The 20,705-nt window shown below is 41.9% G+C and overlaps 1 protein-coding gene across 2 annotated transcripts in view; it reads right to left on the bottom strand.

Moving 5' to 3' along the window:
* Window positions 1–20,705, bottom strand: part of PRKCA (protein kinase C alpha) — a 325,883-nt gene that overhangs the window by 47,516 nt on the left and 257,662 nt on the right. For both annotated transcript variants that reach the window (XM_061615579.1, XM_061615578.1), the window contains 6 exons: window positions 17,555–17,698; window positions 16,311–16,484; window positions 8,955–9,046; window positions 7,373–7,435; window positions 5,230–5,368; window positions 2,535–2,615 (listed from right to left, as the gene is read on the bottom strand). In XM_061615579.1, coding sequence (XP_061471563.1) covers window positions 2,535–2,615; window positions 5,230–5,368; window positions 7,373–7,435; window positions 8,955–9,046; window positions 16,311–16,484; window positions 17,555–17,698 — 693 coding nt within the window. The remainder of the gene's footprint in view (window positions 1–2,534; window positions 2,616–5,229; window positions 5,369–7,372; window positions 7,436–8,954; window positions 9,047–16,310; window positions 16,485–17,554; window positions 17,699–20,705) is intronic.

The following is a 20,705-nucleotide window of genomic DNA, read 5'->3' on the forward strand; positions in this document are numbered from 1 at the left end:
CAAATGAAGAAAATAAAAAAGAACACAAACTCTGGCAAAAGAAATGCAAGAAGACAATAAGGGATGCTAAAAAAGAATTTGAGGAGCACATTGCTAAGAACATAAAAACCAACAACAAAAAATTCTATAAATACATTCAAAGCAGGAGACCATCTAGGGAGACAATTGGACCCTTGGATGATAAGGGAGTCAAAGGTGTACTAAAGAACGATAAGGAGATTGCAGAGAAGCTAAATGAATTCTTTGCATCTGTCTTCACAGTGGAAGATATAGGGCAGATCCCTGAACCTGAACTAACATTTGCAGGAAGGGATTCTGAGGAACTGAGACAAATAGTGGTAACGAGAGAGGAAGTTCTAAGCTTAATGGACAATATAAAAACTGACAAATCACCGGGCCCGGATGGCATCCACCCGAGAGTTCTCAAAGAACTCAAATGTGAAATTGCTGATCTGCTAAGTAAAATATGTAACTTGTCCCTTGGGTCCTCCTCCGTGCCTGAGGACTGGAAAGTGGCAAATGTAACGCCAATCTTCAAAAAGGGATCCAGAGGGGATCCCGGAAATTACAGGCCAGTTAGCTTAACTTCTGTCCCTGGAAAACTGGTAGAAAGTATTATTAAAGCTAGATTAACTAAGCACATAGAAGAACAAGCCTTGCTGAAGCAGAGCCAGCATGGCTTCTGCAAGGGAAAGTCCTGTCTCAGTAACCTATTAGAATTCTTTGAGAGTGTCAACAAGCATATAAATAGAGGTGATCCAGTGGACATAGTGTACTTAGACTTTCAAAAAGCGTTTGACAAGGTACCTCACCAAAGACTTCTGAGGAAGCTTAGCAGTCATGGAATAAGAGGAGAGGTCCTCTTGTGGATAAGAAATTGGTTAAGAAGCAGAAAGCAGAGAGTAGGAATAAACAGACAGTTCTCCCAATGGAGGGCTGTAGAAAGTGGAGTCCCTCAAGGATCGGTATTGGGACCTGTACTTTTCAACTTGTTCATTAATGACCTAGAATTAGGAGTGAGCAGTGAAGTGGCCAAGTTTGCTGACGACACTAAATTGTTCAGGGTTGTTAAAACAAAAAGGGATTGCGAAGAGCTCCAAAAAGACCTCTCCAAACTGAGTGAATGGGCAGAAAAATGGCAAATGCAATTCAATATAAACAAGTGTAAAATTATGCATATTGGAGCAAAAAATCTGAATTTCACATATACGCTCATGGGGTCTGAACTGGCGGTGACCGACCAGGAGAGAGACCTCGGGGTTGTAGTGGACAGCACGATGAAAATGTCGACCCAGTGTGCGGCAGCTGTGAAAAAGGCAAATTCCATGCTAGCAATAATTAGGAAAGGTATTGAAAATAAAACAGCTGATATCATAATGCCGTTGTATAAATCTATGGTGCGGCCGCATTTGGAATACTGTGTACAGTTCTGGTCGCCTCATCTAAAAAAGGATATTATAGAGTTGGAAAAGGTTCAGAAGAGGGCAACCAGAATGATCAAGGGGATGGAGCGACTCTCTTACGAGGAAAGGTTGCAGCATTTGGGGCTTTTTAGTTTAGAGAAAAGGCGGGTCAGAGGAGACATGATAGAAGTGTATAAAATTATGCATGGCACTGAGAAAGTGGATAGAGAAAAGTTCTTCTCCCTCTCTCATAATACTAGAACTTGTGGACATTCAAAGAAGCTGAATGTTGGAAGATTCAGGACAGACAAAAGGAAGTACTTTACTCAGCGCATAGTTAAACTATGGAATTTGCTCCCACAAGATGCAGTAATGGCCACCAGCTTGGACAGCTTTAAAAGAAGATTAGACAAATTCATGGAGGACAGGGCTATCAATGGCTACTAGCCATGATGGCTGTGCTCTGCCACCCTAGTCAGAGGCAGTATGCTTCTGAAAACCAGTTGCCGGAAGCCTCAGGAGGGGAGAGTGTTCTTGCACTCGGGTCCTGCTTGCGGGCTTCCCCAGGCACCTGGTTGTCCACTGTGAGAACAGGATGCTGGACTACATGGGCCACTGGCCTGATCCAGCAGGCTCTTCTTATGTTCTTATGTTTTTAAATAGTTCCTATACATAAGGAATCCCTCCACTGTCAATAATGGGAAAGGAATAATAGCACAGCTTTGTTGAGATTGGTTTTAAACAAGGGAAATTCTTTGGACTGTTCCAACTAGCTCTCAATGGGTTACTTGCAAAACTCTTTTGGGCATCAGCAGAACAGAATTAAACTTAATTGCTATATTTACTTCAGCTGAACTCTGCCACTCAGTGTTTGCATTTCTCATTGCATACTTAAATAGTACCAGCTTGTGTGCACACAGGAACAGGTTGGTGATTAAGGCTGATGAGCTATCAACTATGCAGGCAACGTGCATATTACAATATTGAGTATTGGAAAAGTGGATTGATCTGACTGTTCATCTACCAATCCTGCTGTTCACTTCCTAATATGGCATCTTTCACATTTATTATTCACTTTATACCAGTGTTCACTCACTGAACTATTAAATGCAAAGGCACAGTCATCCTTACCTGACCAGCTAGCATCTCATATAACAGTACACCATAGGCCCACCAGTCCACTGACTTTCCATATGGCTGATAGGCAATAATCTGTGAATTGCAAAGAAAAAAAAATAAGGATTTTTTAAAACGTCAAATCAAATGCGAACTGAAAAATTCTACAGTAATAATTTTATAAACAAAATCAAGATAATGGGAAAATACTGAGGTCATGCCATCGAGGGACACAATCAGACCAACTAATTAACTCTATGAGCTGATTCAGTTTCACATAATTTGCATTTATATCTCTGTGCAACAATGTAATTCATAGGAGCAGCCACAGACATGTGTAATTGTGGCAAAATGAAAAAACCACAGACGTGTAATTCTGGCCACAATGTAAATCATGGGTTTGCAACCATGGTTTGCATTAAGTTTTCTATCTGTAACAAGCGAACCATGGTTAAGACACTTTTCTCTGCTCTCCAATCTCTGTTTGTAAGGGGGAAAACAGGTCTTGAAGGTATCTTCCTACGCACCATCTCCAGAGGAAGGATGCATTGTAAAAGGACATTGCCTTGTCTGTTAATATGTGGAATCCAGCAGTTGGTTCTTTAACCACCACCACCACCACCACCCTATTCTGGGGCCTGAAACTGCTTATAAGCAGAGATTTGTTAATTTTGTGTAAGAATGAAAGGCACTCTAGTTAGAACGGACTGTTAGAGACCGGCTCAGTACACTGCCTAGGCAAGAGGTGATTCATGCAGGAACCATCCTTTGAAGTATGATTCATCTAGTGCCTTATCAGTACATTATGGCTATGGCAGTGAAGTTATATGATAGTAAACAACTAGAGAGCATTCTTTGAGATGGCAGTGCCACCTATTGACCATTTACAATACTAGAAATGGCCTATGACAGTCATTTCTCTGCCTATAAAGGAAACCACAGGCACAGAGACAGCAGCCGCAGAGATAAAAAAGCAGACATCAACCACAGCACATTAATGGTACATGCTCTGTGGAAGCCTAGGAAGGGCTGCTGAACTCACAGGACACTCCCTCCCCTGTAATATATGGAAGGGGGCCTCTCTCATAGCTGAGACTGGTAAAGTATTTTCTGCAGTGAAGGATCTTCTTTATAATGCTGAAGTATAATCAGCTGAATAAAATTAACTAAGTAGCACAGCTGGTGTCAAACTTTGTTGCTTATCTGACCTCATCATAAAAGAACATTTGCCCTCTCCCCAGGAAATGCAGAGGAGCTGACAGAACAGATGGCAAGCTAAAAGACTGCTTTAGTGTATAGCTGTGATATTAACAGGGACTAAGGGAATAAACCATGGCTGCACTAATCCAAACTGAAGACAGGTTTGCATGTAATGCCGAACCATGGTTTGGTACCACATGGATGATTCTCAGCAAGCCAAATTAAAAGCATGGGTCATGAAAGTAGCTTATTTAACCACTGTTTGTTTTAAACCAAGATTCCTGTTTTGCACGCAATGCTAAGCTAAAATTCTTTGCAACTGAACTCAGAAGTCCTCATTCTGGCCACATGGGAGAAGGGGGATGTGTGCAAGTATGACACTTTGCTTGGGCTTGCTGAGGCTTGTCCACATAACACTAACCTTGTTTAACATTATGTGTGAAACAGCCCTAAGCATTTTATCTGCAGTAGGCTAAGTACTACTCAGCATCACTTATTTGTTCAGTGACGTAGTTGAGTAAGTTAAGGAAAGAGTTTCAGTGGAAATTCACAGATAGAATCTGGTAAATAACATAGTCCAGGTCTATTACATGCAATTTCAAAAAGAAATGTCAGTAAATGCTTGCTGTAATGGAAGGAATGAAGATCCTCTTGCTATGCTGAGGTAACAGTACTTCACAGGAAGTCAATACTAATATTGAACAAATTATTGCTCTATTCTGGGATTTTAAAGACATTTAAAAACCCTGCATACATACTACGTGAAGCATCAATTAAACTCTATTCAGTTTTACTGCTACAGTATAAATAAAATGTAGAAAAGCAGCCTACTGTGCTAATGCATGTCACATAAAATGAGAGTGGAAACTGTGTTCACACTTAACAGATAGGTGCCATTTGTGGCACTAATTGGGAGAATGTGTACTTCAAAGACATAAGTAATGGAGAAGCTGAATTATTCCCTTTCAGGTTATAAAGAGAAAGCGAGTAGAAAGGTGAGAACCAGATAAAAAGGCATTCAGCTCACTTGCTTCACAGTCATCCATGATAGATAAAATGGCTAGACTGACAAAATATGAAAAAAATTAATAAAGTAAGGATTTATTTGCTTGTAAGTAATGAGCCAATCCTGACTGACACTAATTCAAGATATCACTGGGTGGTTCGTTCAGACCTCACTATTAGGACTGTGCAACCTAGCCTTGTCAATCATTTGCACAAACAGAGCTGAGCAAGAGTGGGCCTAACAGACAAACTAGTTGTGGGAAGGGCAATTATTTTACCAAGTGTCCTTTGTTATACTTCATTTGTCTCTGCTTAGGCTTACAGTGCTGCAGGAAGGCCCAGACAGGTGTAATTTCACCCAATTTTTCATGATACATCACTTTCATAGTCAAGGGTGCACAATCAATTAAAAAAATCTGGTACCTGGTAGACTGCTCAAATGTGCATTTCACAGTTCCTTTGGGAGAATGGGTGTGTGGTGCTTACTGTCTGACATAATAAGTACCTCAGGTGCAATGTAATCGGGAGTCCCACAGAAGGTCCTTGTCGTTACTGCATCACTCATATTCTCCTTGCACATCCCAAAATCTGCAATCTTAATGTGCCCTTCATGATCCAGCATTACATTATCTAATTTTAGATCCCTATGAGAAATCACAGCAATTAAAAGTGTGAATCCAAACAACAGGCAACAATGGTGGAGGGAGATCTGCTGTTAATGTGGTCATTCCATCCCACTGATTCAGGTTCATAGCTTGGGAGTACTTATTGGCTTGGCATGAGAATCACAAGTTGGTAATCATGGCCAGACACTGTAAAACCCCAAGAAATAACTACTGTAAAATATAATGTACTCTACTAAAGTATTCTGCCCTCAAAGGGAGTTTGGAAGGTTACACTGATGCAGCATGAATGCTCCCATTTGGGAATAGGGATACATTTGCTTCTTCAGTCGAATTGCGGCAACTGTTTTGGTTACTGATCAGTTTCAAGATCAATTCAAGTAGTCAGTTTTATGCTCTAAGTCACACATTATTCACTTTATAAAGCCATACACAATGTGGGAACTTCATGTCTTCAAAAAGTCCCACTCCATTCATGTCCTTCTCCTACTGAGATGGATTATCTGGAATAATGTCTGGAGAGGGTGTTCTTGGTGGCCAGGGTACTAGAGTGAATTAATAACACTCTTTTTCAAGATTTCTGCTTCTGGTCTCCCAGTTATTTTATCTACTATACATTTTGGAACATTGTTTGCCTGTTCGCTATGCATTTGGACACCTCTAAAGATATCATAACCAGATTTTACATGACGGTTCCTGAGATCAAGGAAATCTATATTTGGATATGACTGGACACCATTTTGAATCAAGATGGCACAGTGAACCTTGCAAAACTGTACTGATTTTAACCACTAATTTCAAAACTGCACCGATCTTTTGGTTTCTTAGAATTCCTGAGCAATGGCGGGTACAAGACTGCTAGTTTCTCGTATTTATATGGTGATTTCAACATGTTTTATATGTGACCTGATTTGATACATACATGAAACAGGACTGAAATCTTTTAATAATATATTGCTATGTACTTCAATAATATGTCATATGTGACTATATAGATACCAACACACAGCATATATAGACACCTAGATTGACAGTATAGTATACTGCTGGATTAGGACCTGGGAGAACAGGGTTCAAATTCCCACTCAGCCATAAAGCTCACTAGGTAACCTAGTTACCATCTCTCAGACTAATCTACCTTGTAGGGCTGTTGTGAGGACAACATGGAAAGGGGAAGGACCACATATATCACCTTGAGCTCCTTGGAGCAAAGGTGAGATATGAATGTAATAATAATAAAAATATCATCCATTTTTTAAATTCAGTTTAAATGAGCTCCCTCCCAACATGATACCCCCTAGGTGTTGTTGGGTGCCAACTCCCATCAGCCCCAATCACAGCCAATGGTTAGGGAGGTCTAGCCCCAAGTCTGGTCTAAATAAATGATTAAATAATGTAGGTCAGTTTATCGTACCCATGCATAATTTCCCACAGTTAGCACAATGTGAATTTTTCAACTACGTGGATTATGCAGCTTTCTAGCTCCAGAAAACCAGAAACAAAAGAAAAAAAACCCAAACCATTCTACTCTAACTCTTATGCTGGACCAATCTGGAGTCCCATCATCAACTGAAAGGCAGCCGATGAAGGCATTTTCATTGGCAACACCCAAATTACAGAACTTCCCGCCCCCAAAAGGTTAGCCTCTCTCCCTCAGATAGCTTTCCACTGTCATCAGGTGAACATTTTTCTGTTTAGACAAGGATTTGGTGTCTGACTGATTTATATTCTTGGTTGCCTTGCTTTGTATTGGTGGTTTTATTGTGCTATTAAGTAATTTTTATTGGATTGTTATTATTATTGTTGTTATTATTATTATACTTGTACTTTTTTGTATTGTTGTCATAATGTTGTAACCTGTTATGAGCATATATATATGTGCCCTATTCCTTCTTGCAAGGGCATGCAGCCTGCCTTCTTTCTATGACCCCTTTCCCTCAAATCTCTGTTTTTTTTTCACCAATGGTGAGAAAATACGTTCTGCAGAACAAACAAAAATCCATTGGGGTACTACTAAATACTCACCGATAAACGATTCCTTTTTTATGCAGAAAGAAAAGCCCCACTGAGATCTCAGCTGCATAGAAACTGTAAAAAAAGACCATCACAATAATCATAGGGTATGTCTGGGGTCTCCAACATGGTGCCCATCAAGACCCCTTGCCTCTCTCTCTCTCTATTTTTTTTTTTTTGCTTTTGCTTTTTTGGCTGCTTGGATTGGCTGGATTTTGTTTTGGTATGTGAGCGTATGTGTAGGTTTTCCCCTGTTGTTGGGCGACTGTAAACATTGTCAGCTTTTCTTTTGTGAACTGTTTGTTTTGTGTTGTCTATGACAATTTATTAGATTTCCAAATGTGCACCTAGGCCTAAAAAGGTTAGAAAGTTCTGGGATACGTACAGTTCTACTCTACTGAAATAGGGCCAAATGCTCATGCAAAGTGTCACAAGGGCACCTGCAAATTTGAGTGCAGTGCTATGACTCAAAATCCTATGATTGCAGAGGTAAGTGTGTGTGTAAGCCTGAAGTCCAACACCTCCTACCTGCATACAGGCAGACCAGGCATAGGGAGAGACGTGTTGCCTCACTGAGGGAAAAAATCAAACCAGTCTCCCTTCAATGCATCCCACCCAAACCCTAGCATTTATCTTGATGGGTCCCTCTCTTGCTCAGTATTTCTGTTAGGTTTGTCTGCAAGTGAGGTAGTGATCCCACCTAGCTCCAGAGTTCAGAGGCTTCAGCAGGAAGGATCAGCAGGTATTAACAAACCGTGACACAACTCCAGAAATTATGGTAAAGTATCTCATCACATGGTGATGGTGGTGGTGGGGAGTTAGGGCTTTGGAGCTGTGTTTGGGAATGGAGGAGATGGTAGAAAACCTTTTTCAGCCCAAGGACCGAAATCCCTACTGGACAATCTTACTTGGGGGTGTGTGTCACATGCCGGCGGTGGATGGGACCAAAGGCAAAAGTGGGCAGAACAAGGAATATAAATTTTACATTTCTACAGTAGGCTAGTTTCTACTCAAGCTCACAACCTCCATCCAGGCAAGCAAGACCCATTATCATTACACATGTGGCCCCTGGGCTTCAGGTTCCCCTCTTTCATGTTGTTCCTTGCTCTTTCTCTCTCCTGGAGAAGAGTTATCAATATGAGCCCAAAATGTTACACCAAGTTTAAGAGAAATATAACAGACCCATTATTAGGCAATCACTCTGACTAAAGCTGTCTGAAATGGAGATCACACATTGCTATATCAGACTATATCTGATTTTTTATGACACATTAATCCTCAGCTTGTATAAGAGTCACACATAATACAGTGATTCAAGAAATACAGTTCCTTTCAAAATGTTCAATGGATTAATTACATGAAGATAACTGAAGTGACTGGCATTCTAAAATGTAATTGTTTCTGGGCAGTTTAAGCCTATGAAATACTGATGAGCTTTGGAAGCCAGAGTTACTGTGAAGTTCTGCCAATTACACACACCAGAAAAGGGGGCGGGTAGGGATGGGGTAGTGTGGGGTGGTGAGGGAAGTGATGTAATCCTAGAACAAAATATTAAATGGCTTTGATTTACAAATTAACAGAAAGAGACACTCACACTGCTTGAGGCTCCTTAAATTTTCCAACTTGCTGAATATGATACATGAGGTCACCACCATTCACATACTCCATGACAAAGTACAGGCGATCCTAGGACACAATATGAAACCAACATATACGTCAGGCAGCAGAGACTTGACACTACAAAATGGTTAATACTGGAGACTGGGAATGGGGGGGGAGACACAAATCTTAAGCTCATCTATATTATTCAGTAGCAATGTAACAATAACAACAACTTATAGCTGTAATATAGCCAAAGCTCTTTCTGTAGTCAAGCTCATATTTGGTGTTTATCACTGTTTTTATAACAACAATAATTATTGAGCCTGTCCAATCAATATTACAGCATTAATTTTAATTTTTGCAGATTTCCCATTTTTACAGAAATCAAATTTACAGAGACCCAGTTCCTGCAGGAGGAAGGGGAACACCACCATCCAGGGAAGGAGAGCCGTTTGCTGCTGCTGCCTGCCTGCCTGCTGCTCGGCTGCCCTCCCCCCTCTCCTTGTTGGACTTCTTCTTGGCAGGTGTCACACCTTGCAGGACCAGGCCCCCAGGTACTCAGCCAGCTATTGCTGATTTCTTCCACCTGTCCCTTCTCTGGAGGGGATGCATAAGCTGGCTGGCTGGCTGAGGCGGCTCCTGCTTTACCTGCCTTTTTGTGAGTCTTGAGTCATGTGCCTGGGAGAGAGGAATCACAGCCAAGTGGGGAGATTTGAGGGGGCCCCAATTAGTGAAGTGATGGGTAGAGGGAGATATGGAGGACTTGCCAGGTAAGGGGAACGTGGCCCAGGTAGTTAACGGCTGTGCCTTGTTCTGGTCCTCCCCACACCCGCAGGTGTGTTGGTTGCCCTATCAGCCAGCTCTCAGACCTCCGGATGCTGCTCCTAAATGCCAGATCGGTGCATAATAAGATCTCCCTCTTTCACAATTTAATTGTGGATGAGGCAGCCGATCTGGCATGTATAACCGAGACCTGGGTGGGTGAGCAGGGAGGAGTCAGTCTCTCCCAGCTATGTCCACCAGGGTACCTGGTTCAGCATCAGGGTAGACCTGAGGGTCGGGGAGGGGGGATTGCTGTGGTCTATAGGAGCTCCATCTCCCTCTGCAAGCACCCTGTCCATGTGACTACTGGTCTGGAGTGTTTGTACCTTATGTTGGGTCAGCGGGACAGACTGGGGATTCTGTTGGTGTACCGCCCACCCCACTGCCCAACAGACTCCCTAGCTGAGCTGACTGAGGTGGTCTCGGGTGTACTGTTGAGATCCCCCAGACTGTTGGTTCTGGGGGATGTCAACATCCATGCCGAGGCCACCTTATCCGGGGCGGCTCAGGATTTCATGGTCTCCATGACAACCATGGGACTGTCCCAATATGCCATTGGCCCAACACATGTAGCACAGCATACTCTAGATTTGGTTTTGCAACTGGACATGGAGTTGGTGATCTGAACGTGGGAGGCCTTACATCAGTCCCTCTGTCATGGACAGATCACTGCTTGCTGAAGTTTAGACTTACAGTGGCTTTTCCCCTCTGCAAGGGTGGGGGACCTATTAAGTTGGTCCACCCCCAGAGACTAATGGATCCAGATGGTTTCCAAAGGGCTCTGGGGAGTTTTCTGGCTGATAGGGCTGGCGCTCCTGTCAAAACCCTGGTTGAACTGGGGAATACAGAAATGACCCGGGCGGTTGACATGATTGCTCCTGAGCGCCCTCTCCAGTGTAGAGCTCGTACAGCTCCATGGTATACCCAGAGCTGAGAGCGATGAAACAATAGAGACGGCTTGAGTGCAGATGGAGACGAACTCCTAGTGGATGCAATTGTACACTGGTAATTGCCTATAGTAAGCTGTATTTAGGGGCAGTCAGGGCAGCAAAAAAACAATATTTTGCTGCCACTATCAAATCATCAATCTGCCACCCAGCAGAGCTCTTCAGAATTGTCCAGGGGCTATTACACTCTGGCCCCAGGGACATGGTAGAACCATCTGAGGCCCGCTGTAATGAATTTGCTAGGCACTTCCAGGATAAAATCTTTAGCATCCGCCAGGACTTAGACTCCAGTGTTATAGCAGGTGAATCAAGCGAGGTATCCAGAGCACAGCCTTGTCCCAATTTCTTGGATGAGTTTCAGTTGGTGCAGCTTGAGGACGTTGACAAGGTGCTTGGACAGGTTCGTGCAACCACTTCTGTGCTGGATCCTTGCCCTTCTTGGCTAATAAAAGCTAGCAGGGATGGAACAGCTGGCTGGGCCAGGGAAGTGATTAATGCCTCTCTGCGAGAGGGGGTGGTCCCTGTCTGCCTGAAAGAGGCGGTAGTGAGACCACTCCTGAAGAGACCCTCCCTGGACCCAGAAAATCTTAATAACTATAGGCTGATAGCAAATGTTCCATTCCTGGGCAAGGTCCTTGAACGAGTGGTTGCAAGCCGGCTCCAGACACTCTTGGATGAGACTGATTATCTGGGTCCATTTCAGTTGGGTTTCAGGCCTGGTTTTGGCAAGGAAACAGCTTGGTTGCCCTGTATGATGACCTTTGTTGGGAGAGAGACGGGGAGTGTGACTCCGTTGATCCTCCTTGATCTCTCAGCGGCTTTCGATACCATCAACCATGGTATCCTTCTGGGGAGACTGGTTGAATTAGGAATGGGAGGTACTGCATGGCGGTGGTTCAGCTTCTCCTTGTCAGGTCGCCTTCAGAAGGTGGTGCTTGGGGAACATTGCTCGGCACCCTGGACTCTCCAGTATGGGGTTCCGCAGGGGTCAGTTCTGTCCCCCATGCTGTTCAACATCTACATGAAACCACTGGGTGCGGTCATCCGGAGCTCTGGAGCGCATTGCCATCAGTATGCTGATGACACGCAGCTCTATTTCTCCTTTTCATCTTCATCAGGTGAGACTGTTAATGTGTTCAACCAGTGCCTGGCTGCAACAATGGACTGGATGAGGGCTAATAAACTGAGGCTCAATCCAGACAAGACTGAGATGCTGCTAGCGGGTGGTTCTTCTGACCGGATGGTGGCTGTCCAACCTGTCCTGGATGGGGTTGCACTCCCCCTGTAGGAGCAAGTTCGTAGCTTGGGGGTTCTCCTAGAACCATCTTTGTCACTTGAGGCTCAGGTAGCCTCGGTGGCATGGAGTGCCTTCTACCAACTTCGGTTGGTGGCCCAACTACATCCCTATCTGGACAGGGATAACCTGGCTTCAGTGGTCCATGCTCTGGTAACCTCCAAATTAGATTACTGCAATGCGCTCTACGTGGGGCTGCCTTTGAAGATAGTTCGGAAACTGCAGCTTGTGCAAAATGCAGCAGCCAGATTGGTAAAAGGGACCAGACGGTCCGAACATATAAAACAGATTCTGGCCCGCTTGCATTGGCTGCCCGTATGTTTCCAAGCTTGATTCAAGGTGCTGGTTTTGACCTATAAAGCCTTACACGGCTTGGGACCACAATACCTGATGGAACGCCTCTCCCGATACGAACCCACCCGTACACTACGTTCAAGATCAAAGGCCCTCCTCCGGGTGCCTACTCCGAGGGAAGCTTGGAGGCTGGCAACAAGGGAGAGGGCCTTCTCAGTGGTGGCCCTGAAATTATGGAACAATCTCTCTGATGAGGTGTGCCTGGCGCCAACACTGTTATCTTTTCGGCCCCAGGTCAAGACTTTCCTCTTCTCCCAGGCATTTTATCCTGTGTTTTAAATTGTTTTTAAAAGATTTGTTTTTAAATTTGCAAATTTGTTTTAATGTTTTTAATTACTGTAAACCACCCAGAGAGCTTCAGCTATGGGGCAGTATATAAGTACAATAAATAAATAAATAAATAAATGGAACTTCCTGCCTAAGGATGCAATACTATGCATACTTACCAGAGATTTACACCTGAGTAAACATGTTTGGGATTGGTGTGAAAGTTCGACACCTATTTTATTTCTTTGTTTTATTAATCAAAATTCGATTAATTTTCTGCTTGATTGTAGAAAACCTCTAACACTACACCATACTATACTATTTACAAAAACATATACCACGTTACTGGTATTTCTCAAGGAGTAGCAAAATGAAGGGTAAAGAGTAGCCATTTCTGTAGGTTAATAGGCTAGACCATACAGTTTCATAGATAGTTATCTGCTTTGCTTTGAGGAAAAGTAGGTGCACTGTGCTTCTACTATGAAACTGAGTCCAATGTGAGTGCTCCACACAAAAAGGCCTGAATGAACAGAGGTGAAAGTCATGTAATAGTTGCTTTTTAAGGGAGATTAATAGGGTAAACCAGGCTTCTGCGCCAAGCATCCACCACACACATTACCTCAGATGTGTGGTGAAGGGGGAGTGTGTGCCTCTTCCTCCTCTTTCATTGTTGTTGTTGTTGTTATTGCTGTTGTTTATTATACAGCCACAAGAGTGGCTGTATACTATAGCCAGCGTGCGTTTTTCACATTCTGCAATGTTAAATTGAAAATACCCCCATGCCATTCTGATGCTTCCCATAAGCTTTTCAAAACAAAACCTTACAAAATTTATAGTTCTGAACTCAGAAATGCTTGCTTACAACCCTCTCTATTTTCATGGTGATACACAAAACAGTCAGAGAGAACAGACAGTTCAAAGTGTAAAAAGAGAGAGGAAAAACCCTAGCGCCCTTTCAGACTTTTTTCTCTGAGAGTTCTCATAATCTGTTGAAATTCATTAAAAATCAACCATGTTCACAAAGTACCTGTAATCCTAATACTGATCTTGCCCCATACACTGACCATCTTCTGCGATTTAAAAGTTAAAAAAATGTCTGGCTGATTTTTAATTAATTTAATAAATTTTGGCTGGCAGTCTATGATAACTCGGGGCATGCTCAGTAAGAACCAACTGTCAGAATTCTAAACACCAGACTCCCAGCTGCTGGGCTTGCCTAATCAGGGGGCCACACCCACACTAGACTTTGATTTCACGTGAGACAGTCATGGCTTCCCCCAGAGAATCCTTGGAAGTGTAGTTTGTGAAGGGTGCTGAGAGGAGACTCCTATTCCACTGACAGAGCTCCGGTGGCCAGACTGGTTTAATAGCTAGCTACTCTGATTGAAGGTCTGTGAGGGGAACAGGGCGTCTCCTAGCAACTCAGCACGCTTCACTAACTACACTTCCCAGGATACTTTGAGAGAAACCATGGCTGTCCAAAGTGAAATAAAGGCCTGGTGTGGATGTGGCCAGGGGAAGTTTTGGTTTAAATTTGGGTGGGAGGCTACATGTGCCTGCTGTAGAATAAAAAGATGGGGGAAAGCTTGAAAAAGAATGATACTGTTCACAATGTTTTCCTTTTGGAAAGGAAAGGGGCTTCCCTTCTGCCCAGTGCTCACCCACCCAATCTCCTCCTCCTCCCCTCCCTGCCCCTTCCCTGAGTCAGTTTTGGACTATGACCTGGGAGACCAGGGTTCGAATCCCCACACAGCCATGAAGCTGACTGGGTGACCTTGGGCCAGTCACTGCCTCTCAGCCTCAGAGGAAGGCAATGGTGAAACCACCTGAATACCATTTACCATGAAAACCCTATTCAAAGGGTTGTCATAGGTGGGGATCGACTTGAAGGCAGTCCATTTCCATTTTCAAACATGATTGCATAGAAATAAATCCCATTGAACTCAAAAAGTATGCAAATGATCAAACCCTCCCTTTCTTCTCCTCCTTCCTGCCCCTTCCCTCCCCCTTCCTTTGCTCCTTCCTCCCCATCCCCTTCCAATCCCCTCCTTCCCCTTCCCCCTCCTCTTCCTCCTCCCCATGGTCAGTTTTACCTATCTTAAGCATGATTGCACGGAAATAAATACCATTGACCTCTATAGGCATGCAAATGATCAAGCCTGCCCTCCCCCTTCCTTTGCCCCCCTCCAATACCCTCCTTTCCCTTCCCACTCCCACTCCTCCCCCATGGTCAGTTTTTCCTATCCTAACCAAGATTGCATAGGAGTAAATCCCATTGAACTCAATAAGCATGCCAATGATGAGACCTGCTTTCCCCCTCCTTCCCCTCCCCTCTCCCTTGCTCCTCCCCTCCCCTCTTCCTTCTTTCTCCTCCCCTGCCCACTCCAGCCCTCCATCCCCCCCGGTCAGTTTTACCTATCCTAAGCATGATTGCACGGGAGTAAATCGCACTGAATTCAATAAACATGCAAATTATCAAACCTGTCCTTCTCTACCCGTCCCCCTCCTGCCTGTTCCCCTCCCAGTGCTGCTCTCTGCATTTCCTCCCCTCCCTCCTCCTCCTTATTAATTTAGCATTTCTATTCTAGTTTTTATATATTCATTTTTATTCCTTTGCCTTGGGGATATTAATTTAAAATGGTACAATGTCTTGCAGGATATTCTCTTACAGATATTTTAAATTTTAATTGTTTTGGATGCCCCCAGTTAATTAAATTATATTTATTAATGTGAGCAAATCACAACTTTTAAGATTTATTTTGGGGTTGTGTAACAAAAGTTTATCTTACTAAATTCACTATTAAAACAACTGCAACAAAATAACAATTTTAGACAAGGATTATGTACATTTCTGCATATGCTTACTCAATTACATGTTCAAATCTGTTACAAAGTATTGTTTTTTATTCTTAATGCTATAATATTAATTTCCTTTATTACAGATCCAATTTGGGACAAACACATATTTAGTTCAAGATTTTAGTACAGAATGGCATCTGAAAAACTGACCAGAGAATACAGTGCCAGCATTCACTAAACTCTGGTGCTGTCTTCACTGAAAAGTATTATATTTCAAATGAGACAAATCATTATAAAAGCTCTATCTGTGTTATTAGTCCTGGAATGGCCATTTCACATATCCAAGCCACCCATTAATACCAATCATGTGATGAGTGCATGGATGCATTTCCTCAGCATTAGTCTTCTCATGCATCATTAGCTCAAGTTATTTATTTATTTATTGTTTTATTTTATTTATATCCCACCTATCCTCCCAATAGGAACCCAGGGCGGCAACTGATGCATGAGAAAGCTAATGATGAGTTTCATAATTCTGAAACATCTATTGCAAAAATTCTAAAATCCCTCATTTTTTAGTAAACCAAAACAACTGCATAACCTTGGGCCTCAGTAATTCCACTTGGGCTGAACTGTTCCATACCAGAACAGAGAGACAGTCTGTATAGTTAAAACTCTGCCCTTAATTCTACTGATACACAAATTGTTAGCTAAATTATCATTACCCTCTAAGTCTCACTGAAGTATTCAAAAAGCCCAGAAGTTATTTGTAAACATTACTGAAAGGGAGTGTCAAAGAGTTATGACCTTGGCAGACAACTGAACACAGAGTCAGAAGAGATCACAATAATCTGTGAACACATACCACAGTATGGAAGCAAGAATGAAGCTGCGTCAGGAAAGCAGGCTTTTCCGGCAAGGCTAGAACTCTCTTTTCAACCATGGTACACTCTACATCATCATCCTGAATCACCACATCTTTTTTCAATATTTTGACTGCATATAGTTCTTCCGTTCCCTTCCGTTCTGCCAGCATCACCTGCACAAAAACAAAAGGAGGGTGAAAATCTTGCTGGCTACAAGAGACAGATTTCTTATAAAAATCTATAGGCAACTAGCACTGGTGATTCATCTCCTGGTCTAGGAAAGTGTATCAGCTTGCATGGAAACTTGAAAACAATACTGTTCTGCTTTTCACTATGAACCTACACAACTTGTTTTTATAAAAAATAATGTTTCTATCAACACCTGCACTAGCTCTCAACAGCCATTCATCTCTCCTAGGAATCTGTACTTTTTTTGATGTAGAGGTTATACCTTATTTAGGAAGCATCATTAAGCCAACAATACAACAGCAGATTGTTCAGTGGCTAGTTGGTTTCACAAGAATTTTCATTACATCGCACTCTCATAAAGGCAAAAAATGTGATAAATAGAACCATCAGCAGCTGAACAAAAGGACCTTCTTACTCTTGCAAATTTAAAATTTTAATCATAAAGTTGTGTAACCATTTGAGGTGTCTCTAGAACATCTTACGACTTCAGCAATGGCCCATGGCACTTGTAGCCATTAAGTGATCATTAAACAATTTAAAGATGCATCTTGTTCAGCAAAAAAAATAATGTTTGAACCATTATCCTCCTTCCTCAAAAGCTGGTGTGTCTCTGACATGACATGATGTGGAGCTGTCCATTGTAGCACCTTTCTTAAGTGAGATGCTGGTGACCATCTTGAATACAGTTGCCATTTGGAATAAGTCACCAAGGTAGGAATCATGGACTATGAGGGCACTTTGTACAGTTAGCACTGCAAAGAAAAATCTTCACCATCCATAGAATAATGGACTGAGGAGTTGCATTCCCTATTTTGAGCACAAACAGAACACATATGAGGATATTTGGTTTGCTTTTCTGGAACCTATGCCAAGTAGTTACTAATTTAGTTTTATCTTAGTTTTTCCATTATCAAGGATCAGAAACACCACTTCTCTTCCTTCATACATTCAGTATTCCTCCTTTTTCATTTATTGTTTTTCTATATTATTCTTTTGAATAGAACACAAAAACCTTTAAAGCAAGGCACATGAGAAGAAATTAACAGTTTCTTACCTTCCCAAAGCTCCCTTTTCCAAGCACCATGAGAAAGTTGAAATCTGTCAGCTTAACCTGATCAAGGTTATTGGATGGTAAATTACAGCTCCGATCTTCAATCGGAGTTATGACTTTGTTAGCTGAAGGTCCAAGTTTGGCTTTCTAAACAAAGAAAGAATATTGCTGTAAGATCCATACTTTGTTTTCAAAGCTTATGTCACACTTGTATGGGTAATTCTAAACTCACACATGATGAGAGATAGTACTAGCTCTATCCCTATCACCCTCCATGAGCTGGAAGGATAACTTCAGAAGCAGGGAGCCTTTTCTACTCAGCATAGACACTCCACACGATTCAGAACCCTGAACTTAGTAACAGTGCTAGGTATGTCTCCCTGCTGTCGCTCAGACAATTCTAACAGTGGGGTGGGGGAGGGGGATTAGAATGCCTGAATGTCTGCATGTGATGAATGTGAAGGGTTTGTTCTCACAGAAATTCACATATAGCAGCACAATCCAAAAGGAGCAGAAAGGCCTGTATTGGTTACTGCATCCTGGGTGTAGTGCCATGCCCACCCAAGGTATTCATGGCTGCTTCAATAACCCCTTAAATGACGCACAGATGTCATTAGATACCCATGGCCCATCTTAAAAGGGATCCTGGAACTTCGTCATCACATAGAGACTCAAAGTTCTGGTATAGCTGTGCTACACATACAACATGAGCTGTGGGCTCCCATAGACTTTTCAAGCACACACAACACAACCAGTAATGTTAATCTTCATTCCCAATCCCAGCTACAGTGGGACAAATGTCTTACATCCATAGAAGATCTACAAAAGAACTAGGACGCTAATTTCCATCCAGCACCTGCCATTCTTGGGGACTACCAATCATCATTTTACAATCAATAGCTTCTTGCCTGAGGCAAATGCAAGATAATTTGTGATAATGTGGAATAAGCACTGTAAAAAGCAACAAATGTTTTAAACATACCATGACCTATTAAATTATTGACATACTGGAGTGGAATTGCAGAATATGAAATATTACCAAATATCTAAAACGCAATTATACGCCCCCATTTTTAGATACAGAGTATTATAATTATTACATTATAGCATATACTGCATATTCTTCCAGACTTAAAAGATTATTTATAGCTTAATTAGATTACTATTTGGAGGAAGAAGCAAATTTCTGGTAACAATTTTACATTACAGCCACAAAGCACCATGTAATACTTCAGTAATTACATTATGAAGATTTGTAGTGTTTCTTTTTCTGATCTTGTTTTCAAATACACATCTCAAATAATGCTATAAATGGGCATAAATAATCTGCTCATTATTCTTTTAACAGGCATTAAAGCACTGAATCCTGAGAAATACAGACACCAGCAGCTACATACACTTCAAAAGGATTATCTGCAATTTCAAAAACATCCTCCACCACAAAATGTTCTGCAGAATTTTGCTTACACTTGTGAAGGAGTGACCACACTGCCTACTGGACTTTATTTTCCAGTTTAGGCAATGATTCCTAATGCTTTGCAATCACAGGATTGCATAAAATTGCAGTGTAAAATATGACTGCCCCAATTGATGAACCAACTCCAATAGTCTGATCCTGTAAATCAACCCAACAAAAATGGAAGAATGGAGCAGAGGTGTTTTTTTTAATGTCTGCAAATTGCATGCAGTTCTTCATGTGTAATGCTTTTATCACAGCTCTCTATTTTGCTGCGTGTACATCCCACAGGCAAATAGCTAGCCATGGCTTCCCAGAGTATGTATGTATAACAAAAGAGACTACATAAAGTGAAGCTTGCCCCAAAGACAGCTTTGTTAGCAGCCCTCATTCTCTTTCCTAGGCAGCTATGTAGAAGAGGGCCTCAGAATGGGAGCCACGTTAGAGCAACGGTCTCTTTTTCCTCTCTTCTAACTAGAACCTTATGCACAGCATCCAGGGTTGGAACTCCTCTCAAGACAACTCTCCCCTCAGGAAACTTCTCCCATGACAACTTTCATAGAGGAATGCCCTTTTAAAATATCCCCTTGTTCAGCCATGCCTGCTGACCACAAACAACTTATCATACAAAAATCCTATAATTTGTGGGTTAACTGATTGTTCTCAGGTCAGCTGACTAATGATACTCATCACAATTAACACCCAGTTTGCAGGCTTCTTCCCCGCCTGAAGAGCTTTCCTAGTAGGTAACACATGTTTTAAAGCACCTGAGAGCAATGATTTAATTACGATTTTTTAAAATGAGAATAGTTTCCAAACATTTTAAACAAGATCCAGGAGTCAAATCCTACAGGCTTTCACCTAATGGCACCCCTTTCATAGCATAGCTTCTAGCCCACACTATTCACTATTTCTGATTCAGTGATTGCTCACAATGCGGATGAGGAACAAGTTTTAGGAGCCCATAATCAATCCCTTATTAATCACAGCTTACACTTTAGAGGTTTCCTAGTCACAGTAGTTAATAAATTGCCATAAGTTAGCTCGAGAATGCTGTTCAGGCTTGCACGTTTTGGAAAATATGGAAGTAGTTAGCTTTCATTACATTTCTCCCCATTGACCCTACCGGTGATAGTTGCTCATGATGATTTTCAAGTACTGAGAAAGAAATCAGTCAACATAGAATCTAAAATTCTTTGCTTACTTCCACACTTACCAATTTTAAGAGATTACTGCTTCTGCCTATTGTAAAAGATGCCTTATGAGTGACAAGATAAAAAACATTTATGTTGACATGCCTATGCAGTTGTTTAAAATTTTCTTGAGTAGCCAGTCATTTTAATGATTGTTCGGTATAGCTTTTAATGGGGATTTTTATGTTTTGTATTGCTGTACACATCCTAATATATTTATGAGAGGGCAGTATATAAATATGTTTGTAAATAAATAAAACATTTCTGAAATGTGCTATCTGGATAAGCAGCAGACACTTAAGATGCCTTAAGAATTCCCATTTAATTAAGATCTGACACTGAATTTAATGTCAGATCCTGATTAAATGGGAACTCTAGTTAGCATTAATCTTACTGAAAGTCACAATACTTTTCTCTTAACCACAATTTAAGGGATTCACTACTAAAGGAAGTGAAGAACATACATCCCAAGGCTGGCTCCTGATCTCTTAACTGTGGTTGAGGG

This window comes from Rhineura floridana, chromosome 3 (genome assembly GCF_030035675.1).
Source record: "Rhineura floridana isolate rRhiFlo1 chromosome 3, rRhiFlo1.hap2, whole genome shotgun sequence".
Classification (NCBI taxonomy): domain Eukaryota; kingdom Metazoa; phylum Chordata; class Lepidosauria; order Squamata; family Rhineuridae; genus Rhineura; species Rhineura floridana.